Source organism: Polypterus senegalus, chromosome 3 (assembly GCF_016835505.1).
Source record: "Polypterus senegalus isolate Bchr_013 chromosome 3, ASM1683550v1, whole genome shotgun sequence".
NCBI classification, from domain to species: domain Eukaryota; kingdom Metazoa; phylum Chordata; class Cladistia; order Polypteriformes; family Polypteridae; genus Polypterus; species Polypterus senegalus.
The window spans coordinates 69,696,080-69,717,757 of NC_053156.1; the positions used below are offsets into that span (position 1 = coordinate 69,696,080).

The window sequence follows — 21,678 nt, forward strand, 5'->3', positions numbered from 1 at the left end:
AACTTCACTACCAACCTTTGGTTTCATTTACTGAGGACACCTCACTTTCAACTGTTTCTTCTTCGTCCACTGCTCCATGAACTTTTTGTTTCTTACATGGACGTCCCACTCTGGAACAAAATAAGAGCTGATAGCTTAGAACTGCGTTGTTAATATTGTTACTGACCAATCCATTAAAAATTAATCAGAATAAAGGAATATTTTGCTATTTTTACTAAAATCAAATTTCCATATAGACTATATTCTGTATATTTGGAAAAAGTGGCAGACATACAAAACCAACAGATTGCAATAAAAGAAGGAGACCAGATGACAAGACTGTACAGTGGTAATTATATAATAATTCTAAAGAGACCTTCTATGAACTTTATCCTATTAATCTTATTTGTGTCTTTAACACTATTAGACCAAGCACTTTCAGTTCTGTAAATCAAAATCTAATTCAAACAGTAATGACTTCCTTGACATCAGTGGAGATTTCCCATGATTTTCAAAACCAATTTAACGGACTCTAAAATCATAAACAGAAGATCTCCTTGGAAGTTCTTTAGAATTATTCAGCTCTTCATCCCATCATGAAAGCTACCCCAGTGGCTCTACAAAAGGACCTCATTTCAGATGCTATTATTTGCAGTCTCATTCTTTTGGTTGCTACAAAGACCTTTTGATCATAGGTCACAATGGTAATTGTACAGTAGATCTACCAGTAAGTCATAAGCGTTGTCTGTGCACAGTACTACGGGAATAGTCTTTTTCTATTTCACAAAGAATGGTGGTGTGCATGGATGCAACGGCCCAGATCTCTCTGTTGAGATGTTCCATCCATCCATCTTCTAACCCGCTGAATCCAAACACAGGGTCACGGGGCCAATCCCAGCCAACACAGGGCACAAGGCAGGAACCAATCCTGGGCAGGGTGCCAACCCACCGCAGGACACACACAAACACCAAGCACACACTAGGGCCAATTCAGAATCGCCAATCCACCTAACCTGCATGTCTTTGGATTGTGGACAGAAACCGGAGTGCCCGGAGGAAACCCACGCAGACACGGGGAGAACATGCAAACTCCACGCAGGGAGGATTCGGGAAGCGAACCCAGGTCTCCTAACTGCGAGGCAGCAGCGCTACCACTGCGCCACCATGCCGCCCTGAGATGTTCCTTTTTTCTTTATTTTATTGTATTTTAACCGAGGTGAGCAACTGTACTCAGTCTACTACAGTTCACATAACTTACAGCTTACAAGAAATACTTGATATTGGAATGAAGGTCTCTATTCCACCACCACCTCCCAATATCCTGGGTGAGCTTCTTAAGCACATTGGTGCCCACCTGGATGACCAGTGACAGGTGGTGCATGTGGACAAGGGAGAGGAAGCAGAAGCAGGGTAAGAGAGCCATGCTAGACTAAAGAACTCCTTGAACAAGCCAGTTCTATCCAGCCTATTTGTTGCAAAACCCAGTCTACAGTCAACAAGATAGATGAGCTGAGACTGTGGTTAAACGCTAATATCCCCAAAGCTGCTATTGAGCTTGCAGACCGAACTGTTTACCACTCAGATCAGACCAATAAATCTTTTAAAGACAAAAGCGGCGGGGTGTGCATATATGTAAATAATGCTTGGTGCACCTCCACAGTCATTGCTGAACAATACTGCTCTCTGGACTTATCTTAACAGGTGATTTTAATCATGCCAACCTTAACACTGTGTTCCCCAAGTTTATCAATTTGTTGATTTTCCAACAAGAGGGAATAATACACTGGATCACAAATACTGTAATACAGTGAATGCTCATACAGCGTTAAGGCTGATCTGATCACAATTCTTTGTTCTTGACTCCTGCATATAAAATCATTATCACCAGGACAAAGCTTATTGTGCAAACAGTCAGAGTCTGGCCTAAAGGAGCCATAAGTGAATTACTGGACTGCTTTGATGATACCAATTGGGAACTGCTCAAACAGGCAGCTGCAAAGGACAATCACATATACTTAAATACTTATGCCTCCTCTCTCTTATCCTACATTAATTTCTGTATAGACAATGTTGGAATAACTAAGAGCATCCGTACTTGCCCTAATAGGAAACCCTGAATGAACATACCTACTCAAGGCACGTGATATTGCTTTCCGTATGGGAGACCCAGATGACTACAAAACACTTAGGTCAAATCTGAGGAAAGGAATTAAGATGGGAAGATGCTCCTACAAAGCAAAAACAGAGGAGCATTTTAATAGCTCTGACTTCTGACGCATGTGGCTGGGCATTAGGTCCATCACAGACTAACTGCTCAGCCAACATTGGTAAATCATTTCATCCTGATGACCTTAATCACTTCTTCACATAGTTTGACAAGGTCAGCAAACAACCTATCACCAAATTAACCAAGAAAGAGGCCCTATTATGTACTCTGGCGTTGAAAGCCACATTAATCCTAATAAGGCAACTGGCCCTGATGGGGTTCCTGGATGTGTCCTGAAGCATTGTGCAGAACAGCTGACTGTAGAGTTTACCAGCCTCTCTTCAGAACAAGCCACTGTCCCCACTTGCCTCAAGTCCGCTACAATTGTCCCTATTCCAAAATAGGCATTGGAGAGGTGGTCCTGACCCATATATTCATGAAGTGCCTTAAATGCCTTGTTCTCAGACACATTTAGAACAACATCCAATACCAGTTCACTTACAGGGCAAACAGGTCAAATGAGGATGCTGTCTTACTTGTCCTTCACAATGCCATATTACAACTAGAGGAGAGGGACAGCTATGTATGGATGGATGCTGTTCATCGACTACAGCTCTGACTTCAACACCAACTAGGCCCCACAACAAACTGGCTAACAAACTAAACAACATGGGTAACTGGATTTTAGATTTTCTCACTAACAGACCACAAATTGTGCGCATGAGTAAGCACTTCTCTTCATCAGTATCACTGAACACAGGGCTACTGCTGGGCTGTGTACTGAGCCCTCTCCTTTACTCCCTCTGCGTTTTAATTTCAAAGCCAAACAGCACGAAATTATATTACGCAACGAATAACTCTAACGCAACATGAAACATAATTTACTTTCAAATTATTACGTGTTACTATTTTTAAAATTGTTAATTACTCGATGTAATGTAAAATAGTTCTATTAAGCATATGCAACAATTCCCATGAAAATAACCATTTGTTTAAATTGTACATCCGCTTCCCCATATGTGATTGGCAGAACCACCAAGAGGCTAGCACGTAGTGTAGACCCGGGGATTGGCAAACAAAGCGAGCAGGGGGCAAAGCCTCCTAGTTTTTATTGGAGAAATTTTGAAATCATATGACTGGCTCACATTAATTTTTCTTTCTGTCAGGGTTTATTTATTTAGAAAGAAACTGTTGTTCATGTTCTTCAGCTTCATATTGTACCAGACTTACCTAGAGAACCTTACAGTTGCTGTTTTATATATCAGTGGTAAGTTAAAGGTGGGTGATCAAAAGTGCCAAAGCATACATGCTTGCTGCACAAAATACACTCATGACTACCCTCAAAAATATGACAGGCATAGTGGTTAAGACTTTGGACCTAGGATTTCAAACCCTGAGGCTGTAGGTTCAGATCCTGCTACTGACACTATTTGACCATCAGCAAGTCATTTTAAATGCCTGTTCTTCAACAGGAAAAGCAAAAGAAATATAACCAATTATATCTCAAATATTTTTAGTTGCATCAGTCAAGTAATAAATAATATTACAATGACAGTTCCCTATTAAAATGACTTTTTAAAACTGTAATAGAAAAAATCTGTGTTCTCATGGAAAATCAAAAAAATAAATTTAACTTGTAAGAAATTTAGAATTTAAAAGCAGATGCCGCTGATGCACACCCTGATCTTCCACTCCAACAATCTTCCAGCATATGGTGCACAAAACATTTATTTTATAAAATAACTTTCACAGAGCATACCATAACAATGTGTTTTACAAAACATTCACAAAAACAATCCAAAGCATTGAGGTCACAGATGCAGTAGATCTGAAAGACAATATCTTCCAAATTTTGAACAACAAAAAACCAACAATCAGGTGTTAATAAAGGTGGGTGTTTTATGATTCCTAAAAATTAATATTTAATCCAAAGACAATTATAGTACTGAGGGCTGATTGGAAGTATCAGAAGTACTATGTAAATAATGGAGTACTTTTCTGTATACAATATTTGTTTGTTTGTTTTTATTTTTTCCCTAGGGACTATTATTATTAGTTCAATGGAGCTCCTTATTCATGAACAAGCTGTGTACATGAGTTGATCCTGATGTAGATCAGTTCTTGCTTTTTCTAGTGACTTGGCTTTTGTTGACAGCCATTGCAAAACACAATTTTAGAGGAAACTGTATTCTTTTGAATTCAAACAGGTAATTAGTGGGAATTCTGGATATAAATATAATTTCACCCTGTAGCAGATCTTGTAAATATTTTAGCTTCAGTCAAATTTGAATGCACCCCTTTAATCTGTAATCTTGTACTGTTAAGAAGGGTGTGAAAGGTTTAGATCAAATTTGATATACACTGATTCATGGTTTATTTTATCTTATTACATACAGCATTGACTTTTACTGGCTAAATATTTACAGGGCTCATGTAATGAACTGAATGTCTTAAGCACTGTACAGAATAGAAAAGGTAAAAAGAAATAACATTGTTACTATGTACAGTGTCTACCTCCTCTATGTTCTGTCCATGGGGGACACTGTTACTGAGCTGTGCAAGCATTTAAACTGACCAAGGCATGTTGTCGCTCCCAGTCTGTGTTGTGCACAAGGCTTGAGGTGGGCTGGTACGCTGTACTGGCATTTCCCTGTTTCTGCTTTGGGAACCTGAGTGTAGCAGCAAATTACCATCTGACTTCCAAGGAGATACTTTAATTTTCTGCAGTTTTGCATTTACAGTATTTTACTACTAAGCAGTGCCTATGTGATGGTATGAGTCAGCTCCACACTTCTTCTTCCAATTTTGGAGCCTTTTGAAACCGACATCGCTAATAGTTATGACCGGGATAAGCCTTGGTAGATGAGGCCAAACACACACCAAGTAATGGGATGGTGAACAAAAGGACTCTAGTGCTTTCATTAAAAACCAAACAAAGCAAAAGTGTCCAAAAAGTGTAGTGCATTCAAATGTTTATTAAATAATCCAATAAAAGTGAAAGTGAAAAATTCAAATAAATAAATCCATTAAAAATAAATCTGGCAGGAAATTGTCTTGAGGCTAGGGATCTGCACTGGCAATCGGAAGGTTGCCGGTTCGAATCCCGTAAATGCCAATAGGGACTCTGCTCTGTTGGGCCCTTGAGCAAGGCCCTTAACCTGCAATTGTTGAGCACTTTGAGTAGCAAGAAAAGTACTATTTAAATGCAAAGAATTATTATTATTATTATTAAAAACTGACATCTCCTATGCTTATCCTGTACAGGTCTCGCAGCATAGGAGCTGAGAGACACAGCCAACTTTCCAAGAGTCCAGGTCCCTGCGATTTCATTGCTATAGCAAGGCTCACACTCTGCAACTAAGCTCAGGTCCCCAAAGGCCATGGCACTTACATTGGTGCTCCCAATCTGAACCTCATTGACCTCCTCTGCCTTTGCGGACTTAAACAATTGTCCCTTTTAAAATGCATCTGGCTCCCTAAGTTGCTCAGCCAGAATGATCACCCCTTCAGCCCCTGGGCATCAGCCACTCGCTCCCCTCAAAGGTCTCTCCTTCCCAGCTACCTACCTTTACACACTCTTGCGCTCACTCCCACTGACTCCTTACGCCTCCTGCCCTTTTCTCTTTCTTCCTTTAACCTCTGTTCATTTTTTTCATTCCCCGGATCATTCTCTCTTTTTCATTCTGACCTTGTATTCCTTACTAGCAAAATACCCGCGCTTCGCAGCGGAGAAGTAGTGTGTTAAAGAATTAATGAAAAAGCAAAGGAAACATTTTAAAAATAACGTAACATGATTGTTAATGTAATTGTTTTGTCACTGTTATGAGTGTTGCTGTCATATATATATATATATATATATATATATATATTTATATATATATATATATATTTATATATATATATATATACACACACACACACATAAACATATATATACACATATACATATATACACATACATACACACACACATATATAAACATATATATACATATACATATATACATATCTATATATATACATACACACACATATATATTATATACATATATACATACACACACACACACACACACACACACACATATATATATATATATATATATATATATATATATACATACACACATGCATCCATGGTTCGTTTATTTCACATTATGTAGATTGGGGTAATTACATTCAAGGCATTCGTAGTCTGAATCACAATGTGACTGTATGGGTGGTTACCTACCAGGTAACGCTTGTGGTTGGTCAGCAAGTCGGCTAACGCCACGGCGTGTGGTTCATTTATCGGGGTATATATATATATATATATATATATATATATATATATATATATATATATATATATACATATACATATATATATATCAAAATATCCATGCTTCGCGGAGAAGTAGTGTGTTAAAGAAGTTATGAAAAAGAAAAGGAAACATTTTAAAAATAACATAACCTGATTCGTCAATGTGATTGTTTTGTCACTGTTATGAGTGTTGCTGTCATCAAGGATTTGATTTTCATTATTTCTTTCAATCAGGTTTGTATTTGGAGGACGTGTTGTTTTGAAGTTACAATCCGTGTTTGTCAACCGTTGTAAAGGTAACAGGTTTCATTCATTGTAGTGTTCACTACGCAATAAGATCGTTAAGCCTTATGATAATGTTCCCGTACAGAGGATTTAGAGAGACGCACTGGGAGAAGAGCCGCTCTACAGTTTTGTTTATTTTTGGGTTGTAATGTTCATCAAATTTATGTATCATCTGGTCCAGTGGCGGACCGTACATTTCACACCTAGGCCTTCAGTAGTGCTTCGTCTGAATCAACCCGCCCCTCAAAAACTAATTTATGGTTATAAAAACCATCTTAATATGCAGAAATACAGTATAAAGAGCCGCTGCATCGCAGATAGATAACTCCTGTAGCCACAATAAATGCCTTTATTGAATAGACAAACCAGGGGTGAACAAGTTCCTTTCTACTGCAGCTACAGCCGCGACAGACATAAAAAACATCAATAATAACTCATAAACTTGCAATATTGTTTAGGAAAATCGCAACATTTTACTCACCAAAAATTCGGATTATTTGTAAACAAAATCCATCCTTCTCTCTTTGCTCAAAAACAGTTCAATTACTCTGTCGTACAAATTATCTGTACGCTTCAGTTCCATCAAAAAGTCTCTTTCTGGTGCCATCGAAGCTAATGCTAAAAGTCGAACCTGCCCTGTCATATTTCTGACATAAGTTTTAATTTGCTTTAGGGCTGAAAATGTCCGCTCGACAGAAGCAGTGTACACGGAAATAGTCACCACCAAATATAACAATGTGTACAGCTTCCCCATGCTCTCATTCAGAATTTTCTGATGAAGGAAGTCAAGGAGATCAGTGGGAAGGAGATCAGTGGGAGATTTTCCTGTAAAATCATCCATGGCATACATTACAGTCAGTTCTGTTTTTAGCCGAGACAGATCAAAAACTGCTCCGTGGCTCTTGTGTTAAACTGGAGAAGGCTGCATGCGGGAAATTTTTCTTGTATTCCTGAAACTACTGGGGGTTGAGGAGCGTGACAAACATCAGTTTTTCATGGTCTTGAAATCTGGTCTTTGTCTGACAAATAATATTGTCCAGAATCCTGCCATGGAGTTGGCCGTAGTGCGCACGAGGATCTTGCGCTCGGAGTGCCTGTGGTGCGTTCAGTGGCTAGTTCAGTAGAGTTCCTCATATCGGCATCTATCCAATCAATGGGTCTGAATATGGTGACGTTGCCGTATGCCTGCTAGAGGGCCCTACTGACACCAACTCAAAATCTGATTGGTTGAAGCAACAGTTTAATCGACATTTATTCTGTGTAAGAGGGCCTGCACAACGGATTGTCAAGGCCTCTCTGCCTGGCAACAAATGATGAATGAAATGTGATTGGTTAAATGAATTTAATACGAAAATACATGTCTGGAAGCAGCACAACCATTGGATTAAACTTGTATCTCGCCAATATCTTGTGCGATCTTGCGATGCCCATGGCTTTATTTAATGTTAGCTCAGACCTGGCACTTAAAAGTTTCTCTCGCACTTTCGCTGAGGGAGGGTTTCGGCAGTAGCTGCACTTATGAATATGCTAAGCACAGTCCTTCACCCGTGGATACTGACCTTATATGTGCAGGCACTCAATTACATGGGAGGCATGATGATGCGAGACGCAACTCCGCCTCACACGGCGACCGAGCTTGAGGCTATTAAAGTGCATGGACTAAATTAGGTTCCAATTATGACCGTTACACGTAGAATTTCAAAATGAAACCTTCCCAACTTTTGTAAGTAAGCTGTAAGGAATGAGCCTGCCAAATTTCAGCCTTCTATCTACACGGGAAGATGGAGAATTAGTAATGAGTAAAGTGAGTGAGTGAGTGAGTGAGTCAGTCAGTGAGGGCTTTGCCTTTTATTAGTATACATTTATACGCCGGTAAGCGGCTGCAGGTATGATCACCAGATTGCCACCGCAAGCTGATAATGAGATACTCAGACCATCAAGGCAAAAAAAAGGATGCGCTACCTAAGAATACCTCACTTTCTTTATTACTGACAAATGCTGAGTCTGCTAATTTTCTTTTTTCTATAATGTCACCAAATTTCAACCAAATCGGTCAATGTGTTTTTTTTTTTTTATCAATTTTGGGGTTATTTAGTTTTTCTACTGTGTTACCCCTAAATAATGATACAGTGGTGCCTCATACTTTGAACTTAATTCGTTTCAGGAGGCCATTTGAACTTTTCAAATTCCGAATCAATTTTCCCAATTAGAAATGATGTGTACTGAGCAAACTGTTACAGCTGAGCTTCTCCGCTTCCATGAAATCCCGGTGGAGATAGCCAGGTGTCAGGGCTTTCCACAGGTAGAAGACTGAGACAGCACAGGGACAGGAGGCAGAAGCAGGGCTGGTGAGGCTATGGAAGCGGCCACACAAGCTGTCTCTATCCCAGTAATTTTCTCACCGATGCAAGATCCCTCTCAAATAAGATGGATGAACTGAAGCTACAGGTTGTAGCAAATAAGATTGTTAAGGACAGTTTCATTCTGCTAATTAGAGAGAGACCTGGCATCATTCACTCATTCCGGATACACATATCGAGTTAGCAGGCTGCAAAGCACACTGGCAGGACAGGACCGGAGATGAGAGTCACCATTGAAAGATCCTTTTTAAGATGGTGGTGTAGCACTACAATACAAAAACAAATATTTTGTTTTTTTCTGTCTTTCTCTGGGATTATAGGAAGCCACAAGCTTCCAATAAGATTTAATGATAGGATCCTTGTTTTCCATGTTTTTTCTTTTGGCTATTTAATTATTGTGATGGTCCAGGTTGGCTGCAGCTGCATTCACATACTTAAACCACCGGACCGTTGAATAGTCATGACCAAGAGCACCCTGACGCGCTTGTGCTAATCACTGGAGACTTTAACCATGTAACGCTGAACAAAACATTACCTGCCTTCTCCCAGTACACTATGTGGATTGTAACACCTGGGGAAATAGGACTATTGACCTACTGTATGCAAACGTTAAAGACGCATACAGCGCCATCCCGCTACCTGAGCTTGGGAAAGCAGATCATAACCTGGTTCTGCTTCAGCCTCACTACAAACCAAGAGTGAAGGCGCTACCTACAACCACATGATGATTCAGGAAGTGGTCCCCTGAGGCAGAGCAGGCTCTGAGAGACTGCTTGGGAACTACAGACTGGGATATACTGCAGGGGTCACATAGTGAGAATACTGAAGAGGCTGTTGACTGCACAACTGATTACATCAACCTTTGTATGGACATTGTAGTTCCAGTAAGAACAGTATGCTGCTATGCTAACAACAAGCCATGGATTACAAATGACATCAGGGGCCTTTTGAACCAGAAGAAAAGGGCTTTTAAAGGTGGTGATCAGCATGAGCTCAAGTGCATGCAGAAGGAACTCCGAGTCCAGCTCAGGGAGGCGAAGGAGCAATACAGGAGAAAGTTGGAGCAGAAGTTGCAGAATAACAGCATGAAGGAAGTGTGGGATGGGATGAAGATCATCACTGGCTGCAGCTCGAAGCGGGGTGCCACCATCGAGAGACGTGGAGAGAGCAAACCAAATGAACAGCTTCTTTAACAGGTTTGACCACCCTAACACACTCTCACCTCGGAGTACTGCATTCTCCAACCATCCTTCTGCTGATACAAGCATAGGAGAGACATCGTCACCCACAATTACAGCAGAGCAGGTGAGCAGAGAGCTGAGAAGACTTCGTGCCAGCAAAGCAGTGGGTCCAGATGGAGTATCGCCATGACTGCTGAAGGCCTGTGCGCAGGAACTGGGGAGTCCTCTACAGCACATCTTCAACCTGAGCCTGGAACAGTGGAGAGTCCCAAGGTTTTGGAAAACATCTTGTATCACCCCAGTCCCAAAGATATTACATCCTAGTGAGCTGAATGACTTCCGGCCTGTCGCTCTGATGTCACATGTGATGAAGACTATGGAGCGGCTGCTGCTTCACCACCAAAGGCCACAGGTCCTCCACACCCTCGACCCTCTGCAGTTCGCATACCTGGAGAAGGTGGGAGCAGAGGATGCCATCATCTATATGCTACACCGATCCCTCTCCCACTTGGACAGAGGCAGTGGTGCAGTAAGAATTATGTTTTTGGACTTCTCTAGCGCCTTCAATACCATCCAACCTCTGCTCCTTAGGGACAAGCTGACAGAGATGGGAGTAGACTCACACCTGGTGGCATGGATCGTGGACTATCTTACAGACAGACCTCAGTATGTGCATCTCGGGAACTGCAGGTCTTACATTGTGGTCAGCAACACAGGAGCGCTGTAGGGGACTGTACTTTCTCGATCCTGTTCAGCCTATATACATCAGACTTCCAATACGACTCGGAGTCCTGCCACGTGCAAAAGTTTGCTGATGACACTGTTCTACTAGATGGTTGTGGCGAGTGCCCTCTTCTACGCGGTGGAGTGCTGGGGAGGCAGCATAAAGAAGAAGGACGTCTCACGCCTGGACAAACTTGTTAGGAAGGCAGGCTCTATTGTAGGAATGAAGCTGGACAGTTTAACATCTGTAGCAGTGCGACTGGCACTAAGCAAACTCCTGTCAATCATGGAGAATTCACTGCATCCACTGAACAGTGTCATCTGCAGGCAGAGGAGTAGCTTCAGTGACAGACTGCTGTCACTGTCCTGCTCCACTGACAGACTGAGGAGATCGTTCCTCCCCCACACTATGCAACTCTTCAATTCCACCTGGGGGAGTAAATGCTAACAATACTCAAAGTTACTGTCTGCTTTTACATGCATTTGTTGTATTATTGTTTAATTTAATATTGTTTTTTGTATCGGTATACTGCTGCTGGATAATGTGAATTTCCCCTTAGGATTAATAAAGTATCTATCTATCTATCTATCTATCTATCTGGTGCTCAACTGGGAATAAAAAGTATTGGTGGGCTTCAACAATATGTTCTAATTAATGTGCGGAGTAGGAGTAGTGTAAAGGGGGAATATTGGTGGGCTTTGTATTATAACTAATTGTTAACTTTTTGATTATATTATTTATGTGTGGAGTAGGAGGAGTGTAAACGGGGAGTAGTGGTGGTCTTTGTGTTATAATGAAATGTCAATTTTCATTTTCTAATTAATGTGCGGAGTAGGAGGAGTGTAAAGGGGGAATAGTGGTGGTTGTCTAATATATACCTTTTTGTTTTATCCTGAATATTGGACTTGTTTGCCTTTTGACTGTGTATATTGTTAATATTTTTCTTTTTATGATCCTAATAAAGGTCATTTTAAAAATATCTATCTATCTATCTATCTATCTATCTATCTATCTATCTATCTATCTATCTATCTATCTATCTATCTATCTATCTATCTATCTATCTATCATGAACCAAGCAATCAAGGGAGATCCAACACAACAGACCTAAGGAGCAAATGAGCAAAAGTGTTTTTAGTTTTTATTTTCTAAAAGTGTCCAAGTGAAAATTAAATGTCTTCAATCAATAAATAGATCAATAAATAAATCCATGAAAACAGTGAATGTATTTCAAACAATAAAAAATAATATCAATAAAAACAAATCAAAGGATATCAGTCTCATTCATATAACAACAATCCATAAGCCTATACATGCATTCCATCTGCAAACGAGCCTCATTTATTAACAGGGCTTTCAGCAACCCGATGCTCGCACCATCAACTCCGTCCTTATGCACCAGCTTACTTGCACCGTCTGAAGTCTCTACTCAGTCAGCAGACATGTCCTTCACCCAGGAATTCAAACTCTGCACTGTCCATCTGCCACCTAACGTCGGTAGCTATAGCACAATACCCAGTCCAAAATATCTCCCCTGCCTCTAGCTTCAGCAGGACGAGATTGAACCTGCTCTCTACAAGGACTCAATCTTTACTCAGATGACTGTTATACACGAGCATTGCCCTCTTCTGTTCTGTGTCTCCACCTTATTTTATCTTGTTTTGCAACTATGATTTACTTTTGCTTGTAATTCCGATCTCCCTCATCTCAGTGAAACAACCTCAGAACTCTCAGGGGCAGGTGCTTTAACTATGCCCCACTGACAATGGGGAAACAGGAAAACTAGGCAATTAGCCAATTTCCCTATGAAACTCCCAGGGATGTAAAGCTATGCTACTGTGTGCACCCACAACTTCCGAGCCTGCATACAATGTTTTTCATGTTAAAACCGCACCGTACCATGGATCCATATGTGCCTTATCACAATGACTTCCCAGTTTTTAACCTCTTCCTGTTTTCACATCTTGTCTTGTCTCTCCTCTTAAAAGCAAATACATTTCCAAGATATTGTTTTACATTGCTTGTAGTTTCTCTGCACATGCACAGCAGGCTTGTCTATCCACCAGCAGTGCGGTGTGTATTAAAAAAATAGACTGATTTGCAAAGCTGCAGCGGAAAGCCTGGAAGATACATTATTTCAGTCTGTATTCATGCATTTTAGTACTTTCTGAGTAGACTAGATTATGTAAACACACACAGCAGCTGAATCCTAAACAAGTCAAAACAGTTTCTCACCTAGCTGCCTTCTTCCCGTTGTTTTCACACAAAGCAGTTTTTTTTTGATGGCCAACATCTTTTTCTCTAGCTTCTATTTCCATTTGGATGTTGTTATGGTTGTTTTGAAGAAATGTTACATTTTTCCTAAAATTCACACAAATTTAAATACACAAAAAGCTGAGAAACATTTCAAATAGTACTTGCCTTTTAAAGTCATTTTAGTATAATTAAAGACAGAATATATACATTACCAGTTCTTGTACTATTAACACTAGAATTACCAGAGCCACCAAAAAAACTCGTAAATCCGTCCCACCTTAAATCGCTTCTTAAAATTGTTCACAGCTCTCCACCAGCGTCTTTTGTCATCTAAATGTGCTTAAAATCAGGCTGCAAGCAGCCGGCTATTCCATCCCCCCACCGACTTAGAACGTGCACGAACTTCTCCCAGCTCATGCCTTGATTGATTTTCTGGGAGTGAAGTGGAGTTTTAGAGTGGAAATAATAGATCGTTGTTTGGAACACACACATTTCATGTCTGTTCTGTTTCTACAGTAATCTGTGTAAACACATTGTTAAAACAAAAATGTTTTTATATTCTAGTAGTAGATGACAAAATGTAGGCATAAACTATATAATATATGAAGCCTGAAGTCCAAATATCAAATAAATATCTTCACAAAAGGTACAAATCTAACACAACAATTGCGCTTTTATTCAAAAATATAACTGCAGAAACAAAAAGCCGCCTTAACATGTGACATTGAGACCCGTTTATTATGAATGCCTCTGTGGTGCAATAGAATCAGCTGCCGACTGGGAATCAAAAGGTCGCGAGTTCGATCCTGCACTACTCCGTTTTGAGAAGTAAACTGCTCTTAGTCTTACAATTTTAGATTAAAAACATACATTTGATTTCAGTCTGTAACAGCCGGTGTAATTTATGATAATTGTAAATGTTAGCTTTGGGTTTTTTTTTTAGTCAGTTTTATTATCTCAGCCGCGTTCACGAGCCCAAACACACCCCACCCCCGCATCTGACACTGCTGTTTTCACAAAGACGCCCTATAACAAAGGTGAACTCAGCTCCCTTCTACGTCGGAGCAAGAATGCACATACCATTGCTTGCATAATAAAGTGTCAGCAGGCACTTTTCGTGGCATTACACACATTTTTAAGCATGCCCTCTGCACACTACTTGTGACTTTAGGCTTTAAGAAGTAAGTAAATAAATAAAGGTAAATCGTGTCATAAAATGATTTCTTTAAAACGTCACATATATTTGTCTCTTTCTTTTTTTAAAAGTTGCGTTGATCACCGCCAGCATGTTGTAGTACACAGCATCTGGCCACCTGCATGTTCTTGCGTGCACTGAATAAGAGACAAATATACAGTCTGACTGAGAGAATCAGACTGAAAAAAGCAAACATTTAGAAATGTCATACTTTTACAGCTGATCGGACGCTGTTCGTTTTCAAATAATATTGCATTTCTCTCTATGCTGTGGTTTCTATTACACACCTGAAAGAAAGAGACAAAATATGTGAAAACATCATCGCACAAATGCCAGATGCTGTCTGCTACAACATGCTGGTGGTGATCAACGCACATTTTAAAAAAAGAAAGAGACAAATATATATAACGTTTTGAAGAAATCATTTTATGACACGATTTACCTTTATTTATTTACTTACTTCCTAAAGCCTAAAGTCACAAGTAGTGTGCAGAGGGCATGCTCAAAAATGTGTGTAATGCCACGAAAAGTGCCTGCTGACACTTTAGTATGCAAGCAATGGTATGTGTATTCTTGCTCCGACGTAGAAGGGAGCTGAGTTTACCTCTATTATAGCACGTCTATGTGAAAACAGCAGTGTCAGATGCGGGGGTGGGATGTGTTTGGGCTCGTGAACGCGGCTGAGATAATAAAACTGACTAAAAAAAAACCAAAAAAAACCAAAGCTAACCTTTACAAGTATCATAAATTACACCGGCTGTTACAGACTGAAATCAAATGTAAGTTTTTATTCTAAAATAGTAAGACTAAGAGCAGTTTACTTCTCAAAGCGGAGAGGTGCAGGATCGAACTTGCGACCTTTTGATTCCCAGTCTGCAGATGATTCTATTGCCACACAGGCAGTCATAATGAACAGCTGTCAATGTCACATGTTAAGGCGGCTTTTTGTTTCTGTAGTAATATTTTTGAATAAAAGCGCAATTGTTGTGTTAGATTTGTACCTTTTGTGAAAGTGTTTCTTTTATTTGGACTTCAGGCTTCATACATTATATAGTTTATGCCTACATTTTGTCATCTACTACTAGAATATAAAAAAGTTTCTGTTTTAACAATGTGTTTACACAGAGAACTGTAGAAACAGAACAGACATGAAATGCATGTGTTCCAAACAACGATCTATTATTTCCACTCTAAAACTCCACTTCACTCCCAGAAAATCAATCAAGGCATGAGCTGGGAGAAGTTTGTGCACGTTCTAAGTCGGTGGGGGGATGGAATAGCCGCTGTTTGCAGCCTGATTTAATCAGCACATTTAGATGACAAAGGACGCTGGTGGATAGCTGTGAACGATTTCAAGAAGCGATTTAAGGTGGGACGGATTTACGAGTTTTTTCGTAGGCTCTGGTAATTCTAGTGTTAAGGTAGAAATGAGCCAATAGGTATTGATCAATCCCTCCTACTACCAGTTTTAACACAGTGTTAATTTATTCCCTTGTCATAAAGCATGTACATTAAAATGAATGATATATTTCATTTCTAACCTTATATGAACATGTATTGGCAAGGTGAAGTTAGGAAAATGGATGGATGAATGGACAGCACTGGCACTGGGTGTTTTCAGATATTGATTTTCTATACTCTGTTGCCCAGAACTTTGTTTAATATTTTTGTTTCTCAAAGAACAACTGTAAAAAAGGATTAGGAGGCTACTACATACAGCAAGTCATATAACTTGAATTAAAAATTCTTCTGTATAAATAAATTGAATAATTTAAACAAATATGCATTTTCCAGCTGTGTAGTCTATGCAGAGAAGCATTCAGAAAATTGTGTAAAGTGGGTTTATTACTCAGAGTTCAGTCTTTTAAAAGAGAGCTAATTAAATGGTAATTAGCTTCAAGTTTATAGCCTTAAAAGGTATAAAAAAAAGAACTGGTGAATGATTTGATGACAGGTTTAGCATTTTTATTGTATTTTATTCTATTTATTTTATTTATGTTTATTATATGTTTTATTGTAAAGCACTTTAGTTACAGCATTACTGATGTTGTTTTAAATGTACTCTATAAATAAACTGACATTTTCCATTTCTCCATAGAGAAGACTAATTTAACATCCACTGTAGCTGGCACCCTACACATTTTTTCCCTTATATTCCCATTCTATACTTAAATATACAATATATTATTAACCTAAAACTGTCTTTTCACTGTTTGTCTTTATAAATGCTGACTTGTTGTCATTGTACAAATTAGACCTTTGTGATTTTTGACATATTGGCAGTAAACAGAGAATGATAACAATGCTGTGTAGATGTGAAGGTGTGCCAGACTAGCAAGTGCAGCAATTATATGGCAAAGAGCGGCATCAAAAGAAACTTCCACATGAGAGAGGGAGAGAGAAGAAAATATATGCAGGTATAGAGACAGCACTCTGCAAACCTGTGTAGGATGCCAAATACTGCAAAGGAACAGGAGAGACTATTATGTGAGGAAATGAAATGGCCAAGAGTGCAAACGCAAGTGAAACAAGATAGAAATACTTCACTAGACAGTTACAGGGCAGGTGAGTTGAGCTGGTGGGAAACCGTGCACCATAAATGCTTAAGTTTCTTAACAACTGAAGATCGTCATTTTAGAGTATATCTAAGAATGACCCAGAGGTGGTTAAAATACTAAGATATTCACAATTAAAATAACTTGGTTCCAAATGAGGGGGGAATTTGTGGTCAAAACAAAAAAGTAGAAATCAAAATCCTAGATGACATTTCAAGAATTAAAACAAATACATAAACAAACAAAATAAACAAATGTGAAATTTACAAAAGCCAAAATCTTTGGTGCTAATATTAGCTTGCCACCAACTTTTATAACATGTTGTCACCAATTTGACATGTCACAGATGCATCAGTCATATGCTGAAGCAACCAACGTCATGGCTGACAACAAAGTGACATCACAAATATTATTTCATTTAAAATGAACACTAAAAAAGTACTCATAAATAAAATGATGAAAAATTATTTTTTCTGTATTTGACCAAATAACAACAGATTTATTTCAAAAGCACTTGACCGTCTAATGAGAGAGGGGGGATAGAAATAAAATAAAAGTGTTTACTTACTCCAGTAGAGAATGTGTTGCAACTCCATTCATTTCTGCCCATTTGTTCTTTGTTGCTGTTGGGTTGGTAACAAGGATTTCTCCACTAAGACGGTCTGGAAGCACTGATTCCTTATTAAGGTTAATATCTGAGTAAGGGCAGCCTACAGAACTGAAAAGGAAAAAGTAAGAAAATAGTAAATGAAAGTAGAACAGATATGAGATTATGAATAGCCTACTGTGCAACAAATCTGTTAAATTTAAGCTGTGAATAGATACGAAAATGTTTAAATATTACAGTAATCCCTCCTCGATCGCAGGGGTTGCGTTCCAGAACCCCCCGCGATAGATGAAAATCCGCGAAGTAGAAACCATATGTTTGTATTGTTAATTTTATATATTTTAAGCCCTTATAAACTCTCCCACACTGTTAACATTATTAGAGGCCTCTAGACATGAAATAACACCCTTTAGTCAAAAGTTTAAACTATGCTCCATGACAAGACAGAGATGACAGTTCTTTCTCAAAATTAAAAGAATGCAAACATATCTTCTCTTCAAAGGAGCGCTGTCAGGAGCAGAGAATGTCAGAGAGAGAGAGCGATATTAAAGCAAACAATCAAAAAATCAATACGTCCTTTTAAGTATGCCGAATCACCGCAATAAAGCGGCATTTTTTAGAGGAGCCTCCGTATCCTCTGGGCAAACAGCCTCTGTGCAAACAGCCCCTCTGCTCACACCCCCTCCGTCAGGCAGAGAGAGTGAGAGAGACAGAGAAAGCAAACAATCAAGCACCGTGTGGGAAGCATATCTTATATCATTGAGGAGTTTTAGTTAATATGCAATACATGCTCTGATTGGGTAGCTTCTAAGCCATCCTCCAATAGCGTCCCTTGTATGAAATCAACTGGGCAAACAAACTGAGGAAGCATATACCATAAATTAAAAGACCCATTGTCCAGAAATCTGAACCAGCGAAAATCCGTGATATATATTTAGATATGCTTACATTTAAAATCCGCGATAGAGTGAAGCCGCGAAAGTCGAAGCGCGATATAGCGAGGGATTACTGTATACCTACCTAAAAAGCACTTTACTGAAAATACTGCCCTTTTCAGTCTAGGGAATCTGAAAGGTCAGGGCAACACACAAGTACAGCATAAAATGCTCATCTATGACATGGATACATTGCCTCCTCTTTATTAAGTTCATTAGGTAGGTAAATACCATCATGGTCAACAAAAAAGGCTAAGTTGCTGCATGTATAACCAACCACGAACCCATAGAGGTTTATCTTGTCCAGCCAGGCTATTAACTGAAACTTTTGTTTTACCCTTCTTTGTGTTCTACTGGCCATACCTCAATTATAATCAAATTTGCATAATCTAGATTTGTTAATAAAATTGAAGCTGATATGGTTCACTGTGTGTTTAACTTAACTTGGGTGTTCATGTTTGTTATAATTGTATTCTTAATTTACTCTTAGTGCATTGCAGTGGTACATTTCTGCAAGTGTAACACTCATCATACAAAAATAAACTGATCTGAATGGAATGGATTCAACAAGATGCTGGAAACATAGCTTTGATTTTTCAGTCCATGCTGATTGCATAACATGGCAAAGTTTTTGTAGATTTGTTCGCAAAGTTTTTGTAGATTTGTTCACAATGCTACCAACTTCTCATTCAACCTCATCACAAAGGTGGATCCCACTGGAATAAACTAAAGTCACTGTCATGAATATGGACCCAGCTAAATATGATGTGGGCTTTGTAATACAATGTTTACTGTGCCAGAAACATACAATTAAAAACAGTGGTCAAAGAAGGATGCCCATGGTCAGCCACAATGCTAATGTATGCAATGGCTGGAAGGATTCAAATGATGCTAATTTTGTATTAAGAGGCCTAAGCTATGCCAAGAGCCATACCACACACCATTATATGAACACCAACAGCCTTTATAATTGAAATATAGCAAGGTGGATTCAGGCAATAAGCGTCAAATTTTGACCCTGTCATCTGACTGGGTCAGAGTAGATTCTACCAAATTCTGATCCTAACATAAACTTTAATAACTTTATAATTTGCAAAAAAGCTGAACCGGGTGCAGAATGAGATGTTATGGTCATTATACTTTACCTCAAGAGTGAAAGGTTTATTCTCATCTTGATGAATGGTGATGCAGCAGAAAATAGTCAGATGATAAATATTATTTCTAGAGCATACAAAATTAGCATTGGGCAGTAGAAGTTCAGCCACAGGGCTAGTAAAACCTTGGAATGATCTGCCAACCACTGACATGGATGAGCCCATGCCTGAGGAATTAAAGTAATGAAACATTCACACTACAATTACCCTGAAGCTTGTCAAAAGATCACTTAGGAATCACTCTTACTTGCCTAATAGGAAACATCAGGAAACATCATTTGGCCAACTTTTTCTTTCAAGAAAGAAAACATGTGGCCCTGGAATGTTGTCTATTTACGTTCACTTTATGCAGTTATTATTTACTGGTAGCATGGTTGGACAGTGATCAGTGCTGTTGGCTTGGTGATTCTGGGTTTGTATTGCATCCATGGAGGCAGTCTGTATAGTATCCGCATGTTCTTGGAATGTCTGTGTGGTTTTTTCTTTGCATACTCCTGTCCTTCAGTATCTAATATATGTACATGCTACGTTACCCGTTAATTACCTATGACTGGATGTGTGTTAAGTAGGTGCTGAAATAGGCTGATACCTCATCCAGTGTTTGCTCCAGTCTTACAAAAGATGTCACCAGGACAGGCTCCAAAGCAAAACTGAATATGATTATGTATATTGTGCTATTATTTTTTACAAAGAAGCTACTGTTAAGCACAACAGATTGGTGAAGGTCTCATGGAGACTGACTTAAGGACAAATGGGGTTGACTTGGATGCCTTCACAGTCTTTGATTCAGTTTCTGTTTCTGTCCTTAGTGTCTAGTGGAGGAGTACAAATAGGAAAAGGGTCAGAAACAACACCTCATCTCTGGCTCTAAACCTTCTGTTGACTCACTATAAAAATTGATCATAACAGCAAGTTGTCTTCAATTATTAGGACAGGGATCTAAAAGACTAGGGGGCTCTGTCCCCTTCTTGCTTCGCCCACCAACCCTTTGCATCTCTGCCACTCGCATATGGGTAAACGAATTTACAGTTTAAACAGATTGTTACTTTCATGGGAACTGTTACATATGCATAATAGAACTAACTATTTTACATTACAGCGAGTAGTTAACCATAGCTAAAAATAGTAAAACTTAATAAACTGAAATAAAATTATGTTTCATGTTGTGTTAAAGGTATTCGTTGAGTAATATGTTTTCGTTCTGTTTGGCTTTGAAATTAGCATGCAAATACTTTAACTTCTGTCTTTGATATCTCCATCTTTCAAAACTATTGTCGCTGACAATTTGTCTTATTATAAAATCGACTGTGATCTTTCGGATTCATATAGAAATCCAAGAAAACTTCTTTGTCCATATTCTGCAAATAAATTTTGTGATAAGTGTAATACTTTTGGACATATGGATTTGTATCTATTATTAGGTGTAGAATTTTGAATACATCCGATCGTTTAACTCTTTCGATTCTACAGTATGTTGCATTGCTTCTCTGTGATCATAAATATAAACCTGACCGAATTGTGGTTTCTTCGAAATTAAACTTGCAGTAGCTTTCATTGTTGCAGGACCACAGATTCTCATAGAGTATGGTCTTGAATTGTGTAAATTTATGTTTTGAGCATTGAATGTTGCGAATACAAACAGATTATTGTAGATTTGCCTGTAGTATTTGTGGATTTCACTTTCACCAAACAACAAATCTTTTAATTCTCCTGGATACGCCTCTTCATTGGGAAAACACACTACTTTTTCCCGTTGGCAACACAAGTTAGACAATGTACAAGTCTCCGACTTACACTTTAAAACCGAACAATATGTACATACTTCTGTAACATCACATATGTCCATATATTCAATCTCTTTTAACTGTTCCGTTATTTCACCAGGTAATAATTTCTGTTTGTTAGTGCTGATGCAATCTTTACTATCTGTTTTCTGAA

At 38.9% G+C, this 21,678-nt stretch overlaps 1 protein-coding gene across 2 annotated transcripts in view; it reads right to left on the reverse strand.

The window, feature by feature from the left end:
* Positions 1–21,678, reverse strand: part of l3mbtl3 (L3MBTL histone methyl-lysine binding protein 3) — a 174,807-nt gene that overhangs the window by 21,510 nt on the left and 131,619 nt on the right. For both annotated transcript variants that reach the window (XM_039747467.1, XM_039747468.1), the window contains exons 17-19: positions 17,613–17,762; positions 13,274–13,399; positions 16–110 (exon numbers count right to left, since the gene is read on the reverse strand). In XM_039747467.1, coding sequence (XP_039603401.1) covers positions 16–110; positions 13,274–13,399; positions 17,613–17,762 — 371 coding nt within the window. The remainder of the gene's footprint in view (positions 1–15; positions 111–13,273; positions 13,400–17,612; positions 17,763–21,678) is intronic.